Source organism: Apaloderma vittatum, unplaced genomic scaffold (genome assembly GCF_000703405.1).
Source record: "Apaloderma vittatum isolate BGI_N311 unplaced genomic scaffold, ASM70340v1 scaffold35192, whole genome shotgun sequence".
Classification (NCBI taxonomy): domain Eukaryota; kingdom Metazoa; phylum Chordata; class Aves; order Trogoniformes; family Trogonidae; genus Apaloderma; species Apaloderma vittatum.
In genome coordinates this window covers 8,201-28,479 of record NW_009706027.1, presented here as the reverse complement: position 1 = coordinate 28,479, position 20,279 = coordinate 8,201, and the positions used below count along the sequence as shown (strand labels likewise).

Below are 20,279 nucleotides of genomic sequence, written 5' to 3'. Positions count from 1 at the left end.
TTATCTCAAGTCAATGCACTTGAATACAAAACAGGGGACACTGATCACTGATCCACATCCAGTACCTTCATTAAAAAGGAGTAAAAATAAAAATTGAAATTTGGCTTGTTTGAAGCTGTAAATGAGCAATGCATTTTGGGGCTTTGTGCCGGAAATGGCTGGTGTAGAACCGAGTTTTAAAAGCTCGGTTGAGAGAATTGTCTGTTCCTTTTTTAGGAGTTGTGGAGCCTGTTAATGTAGTAGACAACGGAGATGGTTCCCACACGGTGGTGTACACCCCTATGCAGGAGGGGCCCTATATGATCTCAGTCAAATATGCTGATGAAGAGATTCCTCGCAGGTAAGGGGATGAAGATAAACTTAGATGAACTGAAGGCTGAATAACCTGACTCTGCTTTCAGAGCACATGAGCATTGTTTAAGGGCTAGCTGTGGTCCTTTCTACTGAACCAGTACAGCTCCTTGCATGACTTCAGGGTTCAGTAGTGGTTTGAACCTGCTGCTCATACAGCTGAGATGACATAGGGCAGGTGTATCTGCTCCTTGGCTGTAATGCAGTAACTGTGAGTGATTGACTCAGGCAGAGAGTGCAATAACAAGTTTCCCTTTAAGTCCCTTCAAGGTGAAGGTGCTTCCTACATATGATGCCAGTAAAGTGACAGCGAGCGGACCAGGTCTGAGTTCCTATGGCATACCAGCCAGCTTGCCTGTGGAGTTTGCTGTGGATGCAAAGGATGCTGGACAGGGACTCCTGGCTGTACAGATCACTGTAAGTAACTACAAAACCAAACAGGGGTGGAAATACATTGTTCTAGGTGGGCACGAGTGGCTCCTGTCAGAGTGTCCACAGCTATACCGAGGTGTATCCAGTGTTCTGGAGACTGGGCTGCTGGCTGGACCTTAAATTCTGATGTAGGTGTCTTGCACTCTGTGCTTGTGAAGCTCTTGGGGCTGCTTTTATGAGATTTCTGTCTTAAAGTCATCACCTATGCTATATTTGGCTCTTGGTTAACTTTATAGTCTGCAGATTCTCAGAATGAGATAAATAGTGTCTTGTAAGATTGTGAAAATGCTGGAATCTGAAATGGAAACAACCTTCTAGCAGTGTAGTTCAGCAAGGCCGTGAGATGACGTCCACACTGAGCCTTACTTTGTGATAAATTAACAAAAAGGTCTCCCTCAAGGTTGCCAGAAGTCATAAGCTGCTTAAGGAGATAGTACAGGAATGTTTTGATTTGTTATTGTTTTCCTGAAGCTTCTGGTGCCTGGATGCTGTGGCCTCAGCAGAAAGGTCTCTAGTTAGTCGACCATAAAGCACGTTTCTCAGATCTGAAATGCCTAGGTCATGGCATAGCCGGTTGTTCTTGCCCTTCTGCCTTCTTGCTCCCATGCTATCCCACTGTCTGCTCAGGTGCAGCAAAACAGTTGTGTTGATTCTTTTAAAGGATCCAGAATGCTTATCAGAGCTCCTGGCCTGACTGTGGCTTTGTTCCGCATGACAAATTCCACAAGTCCTGGGAGTGCATAGGCGGTCCTACTCACGGCATTTGTTTGCTTTGTGTTCTGAGCTGTTGGATGTCAAATGTTTCACAAGCCTTCCTGAAAGAAGTAAGCTCTTCTGTGCTCTACCTAAAATCTCAAGTAGTTTGCAGCTTATACCATACCCCAGGCAGTATTAAGTCATAAAATACAGAATGGGGTCAACATGCAGTTCTCTCTAAGCAAGCCAGGAAGACTCTTTAAAATGCTTCATGCTTCGCAGCTGGACGAGTTGTGCTGAAAGCTGAGGCTGAGAGTAGCTCTGTTGGAAGCATCTTGGTTGTAGATGAGAAAGCTTGATGCCAAAGCTCAGATTTGTATTGTCCGTACATCTCTGCAATTCTTGTGTTCAGTGTAGAAACAGTAGTTGAAGGGACTACAAAGACCTACTTTCAGGTAGCCCGTGCAGAGTGTCAGGAGCTGGATGCCTAATCCGGGAGAGTTGATAGCAAACTCCAGTAATGCTTTCCCTGACCCCAAACCTTTTGGGGAGCAGCTGCCCAAAGCTACCCGGTGCTTGGTCAGGATAAAACTGCACAGTCTGGCCTCCAGTCCATGCTATGGGGACCTGGGAAGTGTTCTTTATTTCAACCAATATGATGATGAAGCCTGAAACTTCTTAAAATTAACAAGAAGTTGATTAAAATAGCTTGCTGCATCTTCTAAACATTTTTATATCAAACAAAAGGTAGTTAATGATAGCACTGATTGTTTTATAGTGGTCTGATACCTTTTTACTCCTAACAGTCTATTGTTAGTAGTAGTCTCTGAGTGAAGTATGTTTAACGCTCAAAGTGACAGTTCTGTATGTGTTACAAATGTTTGCGAATGGATTTGCTGTTCTGCTGAAGGGATTCATATCGAACTTCACAGTGCCTTAATCTTCTGGTTTGCATTCCTCAGGACCAAGAGGGCAAACCCAAGAGAGTAGACATTCATGACAACAAGGATGGCACTTACACAGTCACTTATGTCCCAGACAAAACGGGCCGTTACACGATTGGTGTGAAGTATGGTGGGGATGATATCCCGTCCTCTCCTTACCGGATCCGGGCGTCTCCAGCTGGGGATGCCAGCAAGTGCTTGGCCACAGGTGAGTGTTGGCCCCTCACGGTTGCTCCTGTTTGTACTTGGTGCAAAGTTGCTTTCTGAGCATGGTGCAGATGATGTAATGGGTGTAGAAGACGCTAGAGACTCGTGAAGTACGGCTGCTCTTACAAGATGGGCTTTCCTAAAGAAGGGTCCACTCTGTGAGCAAGAAGAAATCTCTTGCACTCTAGCAGAATCTTTCAAACTGCCTGGATTGTTAGAAACAGCCAGATGCAACCAAAGTCTGATGCTTATTTTGGCCCAGGTAAATCCTCCTGAGAACTGCAGTGAGATTGATTTAAAAATAACGCATTTGTGCACATTTGCTGTATCATGCTCCTTGCACTGCAAGTGGTGTAAGAAGCTTTTTGTTCCAAGCAAGTAGATTGTTAATTCTGAGGATGTAAATAGCTGACTGTGTACTTCTGCATAAGCAAAGCATGTTTGGGATGGATATTAGTGGAGGGTTCTGCTGCTCTTTGGTCTGGTCAAAGTTGGCTGGGCTCTGAACAGACTTCTGGAACGTGTGGGTGGAAGGAGAGAACCTAAAGATAAGACGTTACCACAACTCAAAAAAATCATTGTCTCAAAAAGCAATGCCTTGGTGTAACGGAGGCACTGCAAATTTGTTGCTGCGGGAGCACACTGACAGCCTCGATCCTTACCCATTCTTGGGATGGGTGCTCATCACGCAGCTTGGGCTGGCTGCTGCAGCATGCTGCCACCTCCCAGCCAGCCAGAGGCTGTGGCAGGGAAGAGAGATGACAAGACTTAGTTAAAAGAATGCCACTGAATGTTAAATCCCCTCCTGATTTTAAAATTAAATAAACTGAGCAAGACCAAATTGAACAGAGAAACTTTATCTGTGGAGGTACACCTCTGATAGTGTCTGGGCATTGTGCAGCTGGAGTGTGCCCAGTGCCTGTTTGGCAGCTGGCTGCTTTCAAGCCTGCTTAAACAGAAAAGTATTCCTGGCACAATGGAAAACACAGAGTGACAGGTATCTCCTTTACTTTAAAATCTGTTTAAAAGAGATCTTAATGGCTGAATCTGATACTCTTACAAGTAACTCAACTGTAATGGAGATTACTCTCAGATGCCAGCTTAAATTTCTGCTTTCAATGAAGTTCCTCTGACTCTCCGCTGTGAAGCTGAAATGCAGTCACCGTAGAGTAGATGCTGGAGTACTGTCAAGGTATTAAAATGGCAGATTTTTTCCCCATTTACCTGGTAACAAGTGCTGATCAAAAGCAGGATTATTAAATATGTGTTGCAAATAAGACTTAATAGTTCTCATTTAAGCACAGGATTCTCCAAGCTGGATCCATTTGCTACAATTTAGGCATTGTTTCATGATCTTCTTTTCTGGGAATGTATAGTAGAGCAGTGGAAAAACATTTGTGGGCGATGTAGGAGGGAGCGTGGCCGTGGCTGCTTCTGTGCCCTTTTATATCTGCTTACACAGGGCGGTTCATGTTAAGGCAGCATCAGCTGAGTTGCTGGCTGGAGCAGAAGATAGTGCCTTCAGCTATGAATAAAGGAGTCTGGCGATAAGCATATGGATTAAGGAATTGCATTCTTCAAACCTGCCTTTTTTTCCACCCCCCCTGCTGTCTGTTCTCATCCATCCTCTCTGACTGCAGAGAAGGGAAGCTGGTGGCCAACTCTTGCATGCCACTGTGCTGACCGATGCTGTGAACGTTTCTTGCTGCACATCTGCTCTAAAAACTATGTCTGTGGGTCCCCAGGGCTGGTGTTTTGGTGCTGTGTTTCCCAGGCGCCTTGCGGGTGGCCTGCCTGGGAAAACTGTCCTCTGAACACTTCCTGTAATGAAAATTGCCTTGTAGGTCCTGGAATTGCACCCACTGTGAAGACTGGTGAGGAGGTTGGTTTTGTGGTAGACGCCAAATCAGCAGGGAAGGGAAAAGTGACGTGCACCGTCCTGACGCCAGATGGGACAGAAGCTGAAGCAGATGTTGTTGAAAATGAGGATGGGACTTATGATATCTTCTACACTGCCGCCAAACCAGGAACCTATGTGATTTATGTCCGCTTTGGTGGGGTGGACATTCCCAACAGTCCTTTCACCGTTATGGTAAGCCAGCTCTGCTCTGAAAATATCTCCCACTTTCTGCTGCCACGTTTTATTTGGTGATAGGTTAACTCTCTGTGCAAATGTTTCCTTAGATGTTTATTAGACTAGCTGGAGTTAATGAATCCTTGTTACTTGCAGAGCTTATTTTGAGCAGGCAATACAGTTAAGCGAAGAGGGATAGAAGCCATGAGAGGATGAAAACTTGGCTTCTCTAAACAAATACGGTTTTCATTTCCTGACCGTGGAGTTCTTTTTCTAAATAATGTCAGGGTGGTTATAATCAGCTTCTACAACTAATTATTTCAGCCGTTGTCAGATACAGTCCTCTGACTTGTCCATCTCTCACTCTTTATAATGTTGACTCCAGAATAAGGAACGGTCTGCTGACAGATCCCAGGGAAGCAGGCTGTTAGTTCTCACTTAAAAATAATTTTCAAGTGCATTTTCAACTACGATAGCCAAACCCCCCTCCTTCTAATTAATTTCCTTCCAACTTGCAGTACTTCAACATGCTTCATTTAAAAAGCAAACAAACCCCCTGCCTCCCTGCGGAGCAGACTAGGTGCCTCTCGGGACTCTGAAACCTTCACATGAAAAACAGTTCTTGGTGCTGGCAAAACAAGTCTTGGTCTTGTAAGCTCAGCTGAGGAGGCCGTTTTGGTTGGTGAAAGCAGGTGACCATACTTGTGCCTAAGCCTGACCAGAGCACCCAGGTCAGTCCTTGGGTGTAGGCACACCAGCTCTTCCTACCTGCCACCCTGGCAGATTGCTACTGGTGTCTCCAAAGATTTCCAAAAGAAAAACGACTCCCTTGGTTGCCGCTCAAAGCTCACTGCAGGAAATTCCTCTCGAGGTCAGGGAGCCTGCTCCCTGCCAGCCAAATTTCCCACTTCCTAGCTGACTGATACAGTACGTGTTTGACTTGGGTGTCTCAGCCGGGGTTGGAGATCAGCGGAACAGCAGTATTTCTGTTTCACATTTGTTTTCTTAGTGGAGTCTTTCTGCGCATAAGCTTCCAACGGGCTGTTTTGTTAGGGTTGTTGGCCGTGGTGTGAAGGGGCAGGAGGAGCTGGAGTGGCTGAGCTTGGCAGAGCGGCAAGCGTGGGCGCCAGCCTCAGCCCCTCTCCTTGGGTTCAGTGGGGGAGACGGGAATTTGCAAGTCATCCTCTTGGCACGCCTGGTGGGAAGGGAGACTGCGCTGGGGGAAAACACATTCAGTGTCTTGACGACGCTATCCCAGCTATGAATCAGAGGAATGGCTTTGCAGCTCTGACTGGACATGGGCTGGGTCATTCACCCAAGCGGGCGCCAGCCTCAGCCCCTCTCCTTGGGTTCAGTGGGGGAGACGGGAATTTGCAAGTCATCCTCTTGGCACGCCTGGTGGGAAGGGAGACTGCGCTGGGGGAAAACACATTCAGTGTCTTGACGACGCTATCCCAGCTATGAATCAGAGGAATGGCTTTGCAGCTCTGACTGGACATGGGCTGGGTCATTCACCCAAGCGTACAAGCTGGGAGCAGCCTTCCCACGGCAGCAGGCTCCCCTGCCTCCCAGCTCCCACGCCGTGCTTGGGGATGTGCATCTTGGGCTTAAACTTTTCCCGTGCCTCCCTGCATCAGTCCCATAGAAAAGCAACCGGAAATTCAATTCTGATAGTATTTGGGTGCTGCTTTCCAGTTTCCCTCCCAAGCTCCCGATGCCAGCACATACTGCTTTTGTCCCTTTGCTGTGCTGCTGGTAGCTTCCTTGGTGCCTGGAGGGGTACAGGCAGTTTTCCAGACTCCCTGGGTGGATGCAGGTTGTTGTGACAGCGAGAGGACTGGGAGGGCTGTGCAGAGGAAAGTGTTGAGGAGCTGGCAGAAGCTGTGTGTTCCGTATTTTGAATGGTGGGAATGCCTTCGTGCCAGGATAACATCTAACCTGCCTTTACCCCTGCCCAGGCTGTAGATGCAGATGATGTTGCCGTGCGGTCGCAGGAGCCAGTGGGCGTCTCCCCACCCGGATTCCGCCCTTGGGTACACAATTTTTACATTTTTTCAGCTGTTTTTCTCCCATCTGTGTTCCATTTCAGATGACAGCCTGTTTCTTGGGGACTGCTTGAATCACTATGGTCATTGCGTTCATTCTTTCTGTTTGATCAATTGTTCTGGGGATCCAGACCCTGTTTTTTCTTTGCTGCTTGAGGGAAGTCTCCAAATAAACTCTCATTTAAACATGATGAGGATCATGACACCTACAGCTTCTACTTCTGCAATGTCTACTGTTGGCAAAAGCAACCTCAGTGCATCACTTTGTTTTCCCAGTAAAATACCACAGTGTCTTAAGTTCAGAGTCACATTGTGAAGCTTGTTTCTTTTGTCCATTTTATGTTGCAATCACTGCCCCATTCAAAAATCACTTTCTCTTCCAGGCCTTAAGCAACTAAATCCTCTCAGATGGAGCCACTTTGGGTCTTGTGTGTGCTACATTGTCTTCCATCCCTTTGTGTTCCGTTTTTACCTCTTTTTAAACTTTTTTTCCAGCATGTCTTCCATTTGCCACATGTTTGATTTGCTCTGCTCTGCGGTGCGGTGGTGTTACGGAGGAGAGCTTGGCTGGATGCAGCTCTGGCTAAGCCCAGCCTGTGGCTGGCTGCCATAATCACCACCCGCTCTCCTCTGCTTGCACTCGCAATGGAGTTACTCACTACTTCTTTAGGTCTACCATCCTTTTTGAAACGCCTCATCCTTTTGCTTCCTTTAGGTCACAGAAGAAGCTTATGTCCCCGTTGGAGACATGAATGGCATGGGATTCAGGCCCTTTGATATGGTTATCCCCTTTGCTGTAAGGAAAGGAGAGATAACAGGTACCTGAAGTGTATGCGTAGCCTCTCGGGGAGGTTTTGCTTTTTGTTAGCTTGTTTATCCATTTGCAGCTAACAGTCTTGGGTGGTCTGTGTGGGATGTAGTTGTTTAATTTCACATCAAGTGGCACTTGCTGAGGGTGAATAGGATACACCCCACCAATGGTTTGAGTTAAATGAGGGGGTTCTTGGTGCTGTCAGGGTACTTCGTGCTAGGCTGTGAGCTACTGCTCTGTAGGACCTGTTGCTGCTTTTTGCCCTCTGGAGGAGCTACATGCATCCTTGATAAGCTCTGTTATTTTGTGTAGGTGCTGCAAAACAGCCTAATCCTGCATTCGTGTCACATACCTTCCCCAAAGCAGGTGCCCTCCGTAGGTCTGGCAGCTGAGAACGTCACCCCAGTAACACTCCAGCTGCACTAAAGTCCTGCATGCATGGGCTGTGTCTCCTCCTGCTCTCTAGCTCAGCAATCCCACCCCAAGCCCTGGTCTGTCCCCACTGAAGGGTCAATTGATCTTTCCTGGTCAAAAGAGCGGCAAGAGAGCGAGTCTCTCACGATGAGTTAGATCAGTGCCTTTCCTGGGACTTGCTGTAGAAATTTCGGTGGTTGATGCAAACAGCCCTGCCTGTAGAGTTTGTAAGGTCATAGAACTGTTTGCCAGATGTCTACTGCTGTGTTGTATTGATGTAGTTTAAGTAGAAAACATGTCTGGTTAGTGTTCCCATTAGTCTCCTATTTGTGCCTGTGGGTAAGGAATTTAACAATTTAAAATGTTTGTTTCAAATGGCTAGACAATTCTTTGTGGGTGGGAGAGGGAAAGCAGGCAGCTGCTTCTTCTTTAACTCCCATGGTGGCTTTTTGTAGGTGAAGTACACATGCCCTCTGGAAAGATGGATACGCCTGATATTGTGGACAACAAAGACGGCACAGTAACAGTGAGATATGCCCCTACTGAGGTCGGGCTGCATGAAATGCACATAAAATACATGGGAAAGCACATCCCAGGTGAGTCTGACAAAGCGGGTGACACAAATCCGAGCGCATCCTGCTGATGCAGCTGCTCCCCCTTAAGGTGTCTATGGCCCGGTTGTATGTGCTGCAGTAACGACTGCCCCAGGACGGCTCAGGGCTCAGCTGCAGCTCATCTGCAAGCAGTCCAGAGGGAAAATAAAGCAAAGGATTAAGTGCCGGCACATGTGAGCTTCCATTGTGGTTTAATAGAACCCGCCAGGCTTAGAATGGATTTTGGTTTTTGGAAGCTAGCTTTTGGAGCATTTTATTATGAAGAAGAAACATACAATTTTCAAGCTGCCGCTTTTTTCAGGTTGAAATTTACTGCTGCGGTGTTCAGCAAAACTAGTGGTTACAGTATAAGTTTATCCTTAAAACTGCATTGGCGTAAAATCTCCAATCTGTGGGCAGGACTGCGTGGCTAAAACGCTATAGTTACTCTTTCCATCTCAGTGCAATAAAACAAAACACACATGCACGCTGTGCTGTAATCTTTCTTTCTTCCTGGCTGCTTCTTAACAGGCAGAAACCACTGCCTTTCACTCCCTCTGTCTTCTCTTCTTTGTCCTTACTTCACCAGCTCCTGCAGCTGCCCAGCCTAAGCTGGAGGCTGAGGCTGCCCCGTGGTTCTCTGCGGGGCTGGGACGAAAAGAGGCAGGTCTGTAAAAGAATGTTGTAGACGTCAGACAAAATACCTTCAGCACTGCCTGAACTGGGCTGCTGGTTCTGCTGGTCTTTAGGCTAACTTTGACTGAAGCAGGGAGCATGCGATGCATGGTGCTACCTCAGTGTCTTCAGCACGTTGTATGGCTGCAGCGCTTCCGTAAGCGCCACACTGATGGGTGTACCAGTTCAGTAAGACCAGCGCCTTGGGCCTGGCCATAAGGATGTTGTGCCGCAGCGGTTCCTTCTTGAAAGGCATCGTGTATTCCAACTTAGGACTGTCTCAGCTGCAAAATCTAGCTTTGGCCTTAAGAGCTCTTTGTGCCTTTTTTTGAAACCATTGTTGGTTATTGCTGACTGTACGTTTTGTTCTTGTGCACCAGCTTAGCTAATCTGAGCCTGGCAAATATGTTTTTGGATACCCTTCAAATTTCCTAGTTCAGGTTCATTGAATCAGACAATGTGCTGTGCTAGCTCCTAATTCTGAGCTACTGAAATTCAGGATCTGTGCCTGAACTGGAAGCCTGCTTCTGAGTCATGTTCTGATTTAATGTGCTAAAAATAAATTTGTGATGAATAAGACCCTTTGCGATATCACTGAAGCTTATCTCTGGTAATTTGAGTAACACTTTGTTCCACATTCAGTCATGACAAAGTGTGGAGAAGTATCTTTTGAAGATAAAAGGGAAGGCTTATTCATTTTTTACATGCATTACAGTCACATAAATACCAAGTAATGAGAATGGCGCATGGATATCAGTAAACATAAGAATAAGATCCTGTTGGGTCAGAGCAGCTTGATGTCTGGTTTGTTCTTGTGGTCCAGGCCACTCATCCTTAAAAGTGCTTCTTTTATTTGTTTTTTTTCCCCCTTTAGAGAGCCCTCTGCAGTTCTATGTGAATTATCCAAACAGCGGCAGCGTGTCAGCTTACGGGCCTGGCCTCATTTATGGGGTTGCCAATAAACCAGCAACTTTCACCATTGTCACAGAAGATGCAGGAGAGGGTAAGTCTGTTCTTTAAACCTGTGATTTGTTTAACTAAAAATAAACTGAAGGCAGCTTATGTCTAGTGGATGATGGTGGAATCTGGGATTGCTGGTAGGTAAATCACAGACCGAATAGAGCTGTGGTATCAGTGGATTGGCCTGAGCTCTTTTTCCAGCTGTTCTTTGAAAATGTGCATCTAAGCTGCCTCTTCCATACGAAGTACTGAATATTCATTCCTCTTTAGACCTCGTGTATATGGTGATTTACAGCAGCGCTGTTCTCCTTGTTTCCTAGGTGGGCTGGACTTGGCTATTGAAGGACCTTCAAAAGCAGAGATCAGCTGCATTGATAACAAAGACGGGACGTGCACAGTCACGTACCTGCCTACTCTACCCGGGAACTACAGCATCCTGGTGAAGTACAACGACAAGCACATCCCAGGCAGTCCCTTCACGGCAAAGATCACAGGTATAAAGCATAGGCTTCCGGCAGCACTTCTTAAGGAAAATGAACTTCTGGTAGCATGGGGGGCCTGCTTTGTGGCAGGAACATGAAATCCTGTGACTTGCTCTGCGCTTAACCTTGTAGGATTTTCTGACTCATTTCTCTTTATCCATCCAGATGATAACAGAAGACGGTCCCATGTTAAGCTTGGTTCTGCTGCTGACTTTTTGTTGGACATCAATGAGACTGATCTTAGTCTCCTAACAGCCAGCATTAAAGCCCCGTCTGGTCGTGATGAGCCATGTCTTCTGAAGAGGCTACCCAATAACCACATTGGTGAGCTCTGACAGCCTTCATCTGAGAGTAGTGTAGTAGCCTCTACTCCAGTTTGCTTTGCTGTAAAATGACTGACTCCTCTGCTCCTTCCCAGAAGAGTCCTGTGAAACCAAGTGGTTGATATTGTTTAGTACAGTTGGCTGAAGACAGAAGAGTATGAAGAATGACCTCCTATGTTAGCTTTCATGTTAACCTGTCAAGTTATGGTTGAAGTGCTTTTTGTCAGCATAAATGAATGGCTTTGTGCTCATTTGAGCAACACCTCAACATGTGGAAAGCGAGTGCTCTTTCAGTATTTCATTTCTTGGTGTGATAAAGGCACTGAAATCAAGTATAATCAATGCATAAAGAGTGAATAAGTTGTTGCCTTTCTTTGCTTTGTAGGCATCTCATTCATTCCACGGGAAGTAGGAGAGCACCTGGTTAGCATCATGAAAAACGGGAGCCATGTACCAAACAGCCCTGTAACAATCATGGTGGTCCAGTCTGAGATAGGAGATGCCAGACGAGCAAGAGTTTTTGGACGTGGCTTGATAGAAGGACGAACCTTTGAAATGTGTGACTTCATTGTAGACACAAGAGATGCAGGTTAGTTCCATCACAGAGGGACTCCGAGATACTGTGAGACATATGCTCTCTCTGAACAAGAGCATTGTTGCCCTTGGCATGCGACCACAAGGTCACAAGCTGCAAAGCAGTGGATGCAAATAGTGTATTAAGCCTGCACCATCGTTACTGTCAGTTTTTAACTACAGCCAATGGTATTGACTTCTGAGATGCTTTGCATTGTCTTGTCTGATGTCTTCTGTCACAGCCAACAGGATCTGTCACCGAAGCACTCGTGGAGCGTTTTGGTGGTCTGGTTTTTTTTTTTTTTATTTCATGTTGCTGGTTCTGGTGTCGCTGTGTATAGCAAGAAAGAAATGATGAAGATATTTCCCTGTTGGTTTAATGTGGAGCTAACAATCTTCAGAGCTTACTTTTCAACATTAGTGAAATAAAAAGGATATGGTCAGAACATTTTAGGAGCCAAATGCGTGCTGTGCCTTGAATATCTGACTGGCTAGACCACAAAGTGTTGTAAAAGCATCATGCAACTCACATGTGCTCATTATTGATACAAACCTACCAACTAGTTACTGTTATGGGTTTGGACTATTTTATGTCAAATTTGTACTACTGCACTATGGAAATCTGAGACTAACTTAGCTGTATTGTAGGTTATGGTGGGATCTCCCTGGCAGTTGAAGGACCCAGCAAGGTAGATATCCAAACTGAAGACCTAGAAGATGGAACCTGCAAAGTGTCTTATTTTCCAACTGTTCCTGGTGTGTACATTGTCTCCACTAAATTTGCAGATGAACATATTCCAGGTAAGCTGAAGTGTTCAGCAACTCTTTGGTTGGTACAGCAAAAGCCTTACCTAGCTGACCAGCGTACGGAAACTGAGGGTGGGCTGTATGGTCTGGCTTGGACCACAAGTCCCAAAGATTTAGAGAGGTCTTACCAGTACCCTCCATAAGCAGCAAGGATTACGTGGGTGTATTGCACTTAGAGCCAGATAAGTTAGATCCAAACCTTCCCCTACAATCCACTGCAAGTCAGAGGAAGCTTTCACTCCTCCCCTCAGCGCAGTGTGTAGTGGATGAGGAAGGAGTGACTTTGTGTGGTACTTTCAGGCAGCCCATTTACTGTGAAGATAACTGGTGAAGGACGAGTTAAGGAAAGCATCACACGAACAAGACGGGCTCCCTCTGTTGCAACAGTAGGAAGTATATGTGATCTGAACCTAAAAATTCCAGGTAAGCACTGTCCTTATCTACATAACCGTAACCTGCACTTGGATGGTGCAGGTGTACCTGAAGCAGTAGAAATAGAAACTTCAGTGTTGTTGAGACATCCTCATATGAAGATAGTTTAGGGAAGAAGCACGGGTAATATGGTCTCTTTGAACAGGTTAAAATAAGCATAATCATAGCACATGGAGAAATAAGTGCCAGGGTGGCCTTAATCTGTCCTGTGTACAGCAGGCTGGAGAGTGGGCTGCACATCTCACGCTGTCTCCAGTTTTTTAAGATCATAGTCTTGGCTGTTGAGTGTTTGTGTTGCAGTCTGGCAGATGTGAATCATGCAGGTCAGTCTTAGCTGACTGCACTTATCCAGCCTCTTCATCTGCCTCAGCAGCACCTGGTAAGCTGAAACTGGCTGCTCGGCAGAATGTGTCTGAGCGTGCGGGCTGGCACCCACGTGCCTCTTCTCTCACTTGTGCTGTGTAATCACTTGAGCTTGGGTCCTGCTTCCAAAACCAAAATAACAAAACCCTGTGTCACTTTCTAATCTACATTTTTCTTTATTCTTTTGTTGTTAGAAATTGATTGTGGGGATATGACAGCCCAGGTAACTAGTCCCTCTGGAAGAAGTTTCGATGCTGAAATTGTAGAAGCTGATAAAAACACCTATTGTGTCCGCTTTGTGCCACAAGAAATGGGGGTCCACACAGTGGATGTGAAATACAGAGGACAGCCAGTGCCAGGCAGCCCCTTCCAGTTCACCGTGGGGCCATTGGGCGAGGGAGGAGCCCATAAAGTGAGAGCTGGAGGCCCAGGGCTGGAACGTGGGGAGACAGGTGTCCCAGGTGAGTCCTCTGCTCTTGTGAGGCACCAGTTCCTGCCGTGCGCACGTTTGCAGTGTGGTGCTTTGGTTTCTGTTGGCCTCTCCTCCCAAGAGGTTGAGCAGAACTTGGTGTAACACCATAGGGTCACCTCCAGCCAGGGGGACTGAGTGGAAAAACATGGAGAAATAATATTGCTGCATTGTGTGGATGGAGAGGTCTGGAAATCCGCATTTTGGAAACTGACTGCTCTGAGAGGATGAGCTTGAAGTTGTAAGGTGTGTTAAACAGTGCTGATAGCTAAATCAAGGCTAATAAGAGCCTCTTGGAGAAACTGTTAAGTGTTATCACCCAGGATGATGGGACAAGGTACCATTCCTCATACACATATGGGATGCTGCACAGTTTGCTAGGAAGAACCTGCAGCCCAGCAGTAGCAGACTTACTCTTCTGTTTGCTCTTGTGTGCTTCAACAGCTGAGTTCAGTATATGGACACGGGAAGCTGGAGCTGGAGGACTGTCTATTGCTGTAGAAGGCCCAAGTAAAGCAGAAATCGCTTTTGAGGATCATAAAGATGGATCTTGTGGTGTGTCATACATAGTTCAAGAGCCAGGTACATAGCAAGACCAAATCATACTGAAATAACACCTAGTGCTACTTTCAAAGACTCTAAGGTCGCTTACTGCCTCTTTTCTCCCTGCAGGCAACTATGAGGTGTCCATCAAGTTCAATGATGAGCACATTCCTGAAAGCCCATACCTGGTTCCTGTCATCGCCCCCTCTGATGATGCTCGCAGGCTCACTGTCACTAGTCTTCAGGTGAGACATAAGGAAACATCTCCTCAACTTGCCACACAGACTGATTTCGTCCTTGTTCTCCAAGACCAAAATGATTGCCCTTTCTTCTTAGTAATAGCCTTGTGCTTGGTTGGTGGTGGTTTTCAATCTCAGCTTGCAGCCAGAGAGAGGTTTTTGGCAGCTGGGTCCCTTGATGACTTAGTCTGGTAGAGCTGGCCCAGCTCTGGCTAGCCAGAATCTGAAGGCAGAAGGCTCATCTGCATGTATATGTATTGCAGGTGGTAACACTTGGGCATTAAGAATAAGAGGCTCTAGGAGTAGCATTGGAGGAGCTGAAAGTCGTTTTCCACTTCCACTGGGGGAAGGCCCAAGGAGAACTGAAAAAATAATGTGGACCACTGCTGATCATGCTAGTACCGCATTACTTGGTTGGCTGGTGGTCTGAAGAGCTGGGGTTTTGCGGGCAAGGCAGTGTAGGGCTGCGTAGTTGAGGCGATGCCACAGCCTTGTGCTGGAGCACTCGTGTTGCGTGGGTGAAGGGGGCCCCGCCGTGAGGTCAGGGTGCAGACTGACCTCACTGAACCACACAGCCGCAGCTCAGCTGAGTCATGAGCAGTAGAGACTCTCAGAGTGAATCACAGCTTTGTAGTTGATCTGGGCTCCTCTGTTAACCTCAGCGTATCATTTGCGTGTGTGTGGTTACAGGCATTAAAATACAAGTAACATTAAAGGCCTGACTTCAGTCTCCAAAGCCAGAAGCTTGGACGCGAGACTGAGGATTTGTGTCTAAAAATACTGTACCTCAGTCCGCATTGTGTTGTGATAAGCAATTAGGGCTTCAGTTGAGGCTTGTTATTTGTTGGGGATATTTGGCGGGGGGGAAGATATATCCCAGCTGTTCCCAGGAGTTCCCCTGGACTGTGGGATTCTTCCACTTTGACTGTGTAAATGAATCATGACAGCCTCATCTGATAGTATCTCTTCTATCCAGGAGTTACAAGGGCGTTAATTAGTCACTGTGGTATTGATGTTTCTCTTGTGTTTCATTTAAAGACTCTTTGACAGGAATACTCACTTCAACTAAGTCCTGGAGAGGCAGATAAAGCTGAGTATTTGGTAATGGAGCGCAGGGTGCAGCATCAGCCTCCGCTAAACCCCCATCAGGGACTTTCTTCACACAATGTACCTCAGTTCTACTCAGTTACATTTATTTCCCTCTTCAGGATTTAGTTGAAAACAAAATCAGGTAAAGTATGCTCAGCATAAAATATTACCGAAGAGTAACTGCATGGGCTTCTTCAGTTGAGGACCTCTGCAGCATGGATGCTGAGCTGCCTCGCCTTCCACCGATGGCCTGACAGCACGGCAACATCTGGTTTTGCGTTTTAAATTAGTTTCTCATGTTAAGATGTCTTTGTGGTGACGTTCTAAACACAGCCTCTTGTGGAAAATATAAACATGCATATGTTACTCTTTCAGGCAACTGGATTGTCAGAGGCTTTTCCCCTGAATGAATCTAGAATGAATGAACAACTGAAAATGGAGCTATAGCTTAAACATCCTTTAAATCAAGTGCCTGAAAACCAGGGGCTGACTTCAGTGATAGCATATGACTAGTCTCGTAAATCTGCCTCTGCCTGATTTGGCACAGTTGTCTGGCTTCCAAAAATGGTTTGTTACCATGGGAAAAATCAGCCCAGCCAGTGTGGGTGACTTCTAAATCAGCCACCACCTGAGAGGTAGAGCACTTCTGATTTGAGAGTTAATGGAAGTCATGACTATACACCTTCTGTTGAAATCCTGAAAAATACCCCAACAATTATGCTGAAGTGGTTGTTTCCCTGCAACAAATCTTATGGTGTCTGAAATGAGATGTTTAAATTTGATAATCTGACTGTTGCATTCTCAGGAGTCTGGATTAAAAGTTAATCAGCCAGCATCCTTTGCTATAAGGCTGAACGGGGCAAAGGGCAAGATCGATGCTAAGGTTCACAGCCCCTCCGGAGCTGTAGAAGAGTGCCACGTGTCTGAGCTGGAGCCAGGTGAGCATGGCTTCCTGTTGGTCGAAACAGACCGGGTGACCTCCTTTATGTGCTTGGGCAAGTGGTTTAGTCTCTCTGGCTTGTGAACAGTGTACCCCAGTGATAAGCACCTGGCTCAGAGAATGACTTCCTGGTGTCAAGAGTTATTCGGTCAGGGTTATCTGTTCTTTTCCTAGATAGCTCGTGAAGTGACTGAGCCCTCACTTGTGTAACACACAAGTCTTGGCTTACCAGTGAAGGTACAGTGACATTAGTCATAAACAAAATATGATGTGGTTGTTGAATTAGCCAGGGAAGAAGTTTATTTTTCAAAGCTATGCTTCCATCTCAGACTAACAGTTTATTTTTAACTCGCACTCACTCGTTCATACAAAATGTCGAGGAAGCTGAACATAAGCAAACACTACAGAAAGCTCAACACCTGTTTCAGCAATGAGCTTTTCATTTTCACTTGAAGTCCAAATGAGTAATGGTCTGTACTATGGACAGACAGCAGCTGTCTGTCTGGGCAGGATCAGTCCCTCCTCTGGGTTCACATGCAATCAAAAATGTTAAATATTAGCAAATTGCAAACTGACTCCCTTAAATAAAGGTGTGGTGTCAGAGCAGCATGCCCAGCCCACTGGTAAGATTTAGCTTGCTCTTACCAGCTGCTTTTCTTCTCTGTGCTGCTTCCCTGACTGCTGACAGCTTGGGCTGTGATTAAGCTGTCACATCTAGCGCATGTGTGAGGCAAATAACCCTAAAACTCACCCTGCAGACTAGATGACAGCTGAGATCAGGTCCTTGTAGACAAGGTGAGAATGCAATCTGTGACACTTTCTGCAATAAACACAGCATTTTCCTACTTAAATATCAGCTTAGCAGCTTGTGTATCTGAGTTTGCTTAAGCTGGTACCAAAATACGTTGAAGTATTACACAAGCTTTGCTTGGGTTGCTAACCAGCCCTGGGTTTAGTTGCTGTTTTATTGTTACTACTGATGTATTAGAAAAGCCATTTCTCTCTTGCAGATAAGTATGCTGTCCGGTTCATTCCCCATGAAAATGGCATCCACTCAATTGACGTGAAGTTCAACGGAAGCCATGTCGTGGGCAGCCCTTTCAAAGTGCGTGTTGGCGAGCCGGGGCAGGCAGGCAATCCTGCACTCGTCACAGCTTACGGATCTGGCCTGGAGAGCGGTACCACGGGTAACCCTTCTTCTGCAGCTCTGGCACAGCCCTGTTTGCACTCTGGCTTTCTGAGGCAGCCAGAAAAGCTATTCCTAGGCACATTTGTATATGACTTTCCTTGCTAAGGCAGCTGAACTAACCCACATTCTCTGCCGACCTGGGCGCAGGCTAGTTTTGCTTTCCTGCATGCTCCTCAAGTCTTATAACCATCAATTCATGAGTCTGCAGACTCTACTGAGCCTTAACGAACTTGAAACCTCTGTATTCCAACAACTGCAGCACGAGTTCACTTGGACTGGTTAGCGACTGGGCTACAATTGGGATGGGTAGGGTAGCTCCATGCTGGTGGTCCCTCAGAGCTCCGGAGATGCTCTGGCTCCCTTCGGCACCTGAGCAGGATGTCTGCAAAGGCCAGAGGCTTTTGTGAATGCGGACACTGAGTTGGCTGTCTAGTTGGAGTCTTGTTTAACTTGAGTGCCCCTGTTAATTAAATGGGTGTGAAGGTGTACCTGGTTAGCTTGCCTTCAGTGCTTGCACTTCTGAGAAATTTCAAGTGCAATACGGTGCGCGAACTGTAGGAGTAGAGTGGATTGTTCTGTTTGTGGTGTTCTATATGTGCTTCAGATGCAGCATGAACACTGACTCTTCCTGGAAGTCTGACTCCTCGTTATCTGCTGTGGCTGCCCCATCTGATAGATCTCAAGAATGTAGGGTTTAGGGTTGTTGTTTTGTCTTTTTTTTTTTTCTTAATTTGTATTATTTATAGCCTTAGTAATAAAGTATGAAAACAGTACGAGGGTGGCAAGACTTTGGAATAAATTGCACAGAGATGTTGTGGCTGGCCACTCCCTAGAGGGGTTCAAGGCCAGGTTGGACGGAGCCTTGAGTAGCCTGATCTAGTTGAGAGGTGTCTCTGCTCGTAACAGGGAGGTTGGATTAGATGATCTCTAAGGTCCCTTCCAGCCTAGGCCATTCTATGATTCTAATTGTGTGCTTTCTTGGGCCACACACAGAGGTGAATAGCAGAATAAAACTGGTTGGGTTTTTTTCCTGTTTGATATGCAATCTAATAGCTAGTTCCTTTTATCTACTGCTATCTTTTGTGGATTCTATTTCATACGTTTTTCCCCTGGAAAAGAAAGAATACTTAGTTGTTGAGTCAAAGTTTCTGCTGTTCTGGAAAAAACAAGCAGTTGGTTCTGGAAATGTGCAGATATACTGTGTAAAATAAAGGTATTATAGCCTGTGCTGCTTTAATAGGTGGAAACAAAAGCACTCATTAATACTAGCCATTGGTGCATCAGGGACAGGGGAATTTTTCTCCATCTATAAAGGTGCTTGGGCTTGTTTTTAATCTAAATAGACTGTTTAACTTCAGCAAAGTTACTCTATGCCCCCTTGTTGAATCCTGGCTGTTGCCAAAAGCTCAGTGCCATGGGAGCTGCTGAGCAGTGTTTCTGAACAATGGTCTAGTGTGGAGGTTTCAATAGCTGGTGGCTGAGCACCTGAAACCTCCCCCCAGGAGGGCTGCGCCTCTGCAGCCTCCAACAATGTGAGCCTTCATTTGGGGCACGGGAAAAGCGGTGACTTCGGAATAAGAAGCCTTCACTGAGAAGCTGTGAAGCTTTTCTGGCTTTGGAAATTAATTTTTCTCTCGTTGAGCAGGGTGCATATTGCAAGCTGACTGCCTTACCTCCCAGGCAGGCAGTGCCAGTGAGATTTACTGCAAAAGCACTGAAAGATGGTACAATCGTTGTAGGAGCCGAGTTCTTCCAGCATTGCGACACAACAGCCTCTTGTGTGGAAAGGCTAGAAACTTCTCTCTAGTTTATGACCACGCTTGCATGCTTCAGTCGTAGCTGTAGTAAACTTTCCCATAACCATCCTGGTTTTGATTGAGCTTGAGCACTTTATTCCTCGTCAGTAGTGCCTGATACAAGAGCCCAAAGATCATAAATATTTGAAGACAGTTTGACAGTAATATATTTGGGGGCTGAAAGCCTTGCTTTTTTCTTGTGTTGCTGGCATTGTGTCTTTGGCTTAGGATGAGCAGCAATAATTCAGCTGAGTTAAGCTTGTTTAATTACAGCATCTGGTAGGATGAGCAGCAATAATTCAGCTGAGTTAACCAGATGCTGTAATTAAACAAGCTTTTGTTGCCACAAACTGCTTGGAGTGCTGTTGCTGAGCAGTTCAAGCACCCATCTCCTCCAGGAGACCTCCTGCCCCTCATCTCTCTTGCTTTTTTTTTGTGGGCTCTTTGCTGCTGATGTAGAGTCCAGGCAGTGAGATGTCGCCAAGCTTTCCCAAGCTTAGCCATGCGAGGAGGCTGGGTCGGCATGGGCTGTGGCACCCAGTAGAAAGGCTCCTGTTCCAGGAGTTTTCTCTCTAAGTCAGTCTTTGATGCCAAAATCTATTTTGGTCCTAAATAGCTTCTCTGTCCCCTTTCCCCACCCACCCTGCAGTGACACGGTGTGATCAGAGGGGCCAGGGTGCAGAGCCCCTGGTTGGGGCTGGCCTGTGCAAGGATGCAGAGGGGAGGCACGCTGTCCCTCCTTGCCTGCAGCCTTGTGCAGCCTCCTCTTGCATCCAGCTACCCCTTCGTATTTAACAACAGGTTGCTTTTGTAACATCGGGTGTGAGAAAGA

The 20,279-nt window shown here is 46.3% G+C and overlaps 1 protein-coding gene across 1 annotated transcript in view; it reads left to right on the top strand.

Moving 5' to 3' along the window:
* Positions 1–20,279, top strand: part of LOC104271065 (filamin-B) — a gene marked incomplete at its 5' end in the record, with an annotated part of 47,967 nt that overhangs the window by 24,580 nt on the left and 3,108 nt on the right. The window contains 18 exons of the mRNA XM_009865627.1: positions 217–340; positions 612–768; positions 2,442–2,631; positions 4,475–4,722; positions 6,663–6,737; positions 7,465–7,567; positions 8,430–8,570; positions 10,117–10,245; positions 10,523–10,696; positions 10,850–11,008; positions 11,393–11,596; positions 12,229–12,381; positions 12,688–12,810; positions 13,377–13,643; positions 14,096–14,233; positions 14,324–14,439; positions 16,328–16,460; positions 17,473–17,649. Of these exons, the coding sequence (XP_009863929.1) occupies positions 217–340; positions 612–768; positions 2,442–2,631; positions 4,475–4,722; positions 6,663–6,737; positions 7,465–7,567; positions 8,430–8,570; positions 10,117–10,245; positions 10,523–10,696; positions 10,850–11,008; positions 11,393–11,596; positions 12,229–12,381; positions 12,688–12,810; positions 13,377–13,643; positions 14,096–14,233; positions 14,324–14,439; positions 16,328–16,460; positions 17,473–17,649 (2,811 nt within the window). The remainder of the gene's footprint in view (positions 1–216; positions 341–611; positions 769–2,441; positions 2,632–4,474; positions 4,723–6,662; positions 6,738–7,464; positions 7,568–8,429; positions 8,571–10,116; positions 10,246–10,522; positions 10,697–10,849; positions 11,009–11,392; positions 11,597–12,228; positions 12,382–12,687; positions 12,811–13,376; positions 13,644–14,095; positions 14,234–14,323; positions 14,440–16,327; positions 16,461–17,472; positions 17,650–20,279) is intronic.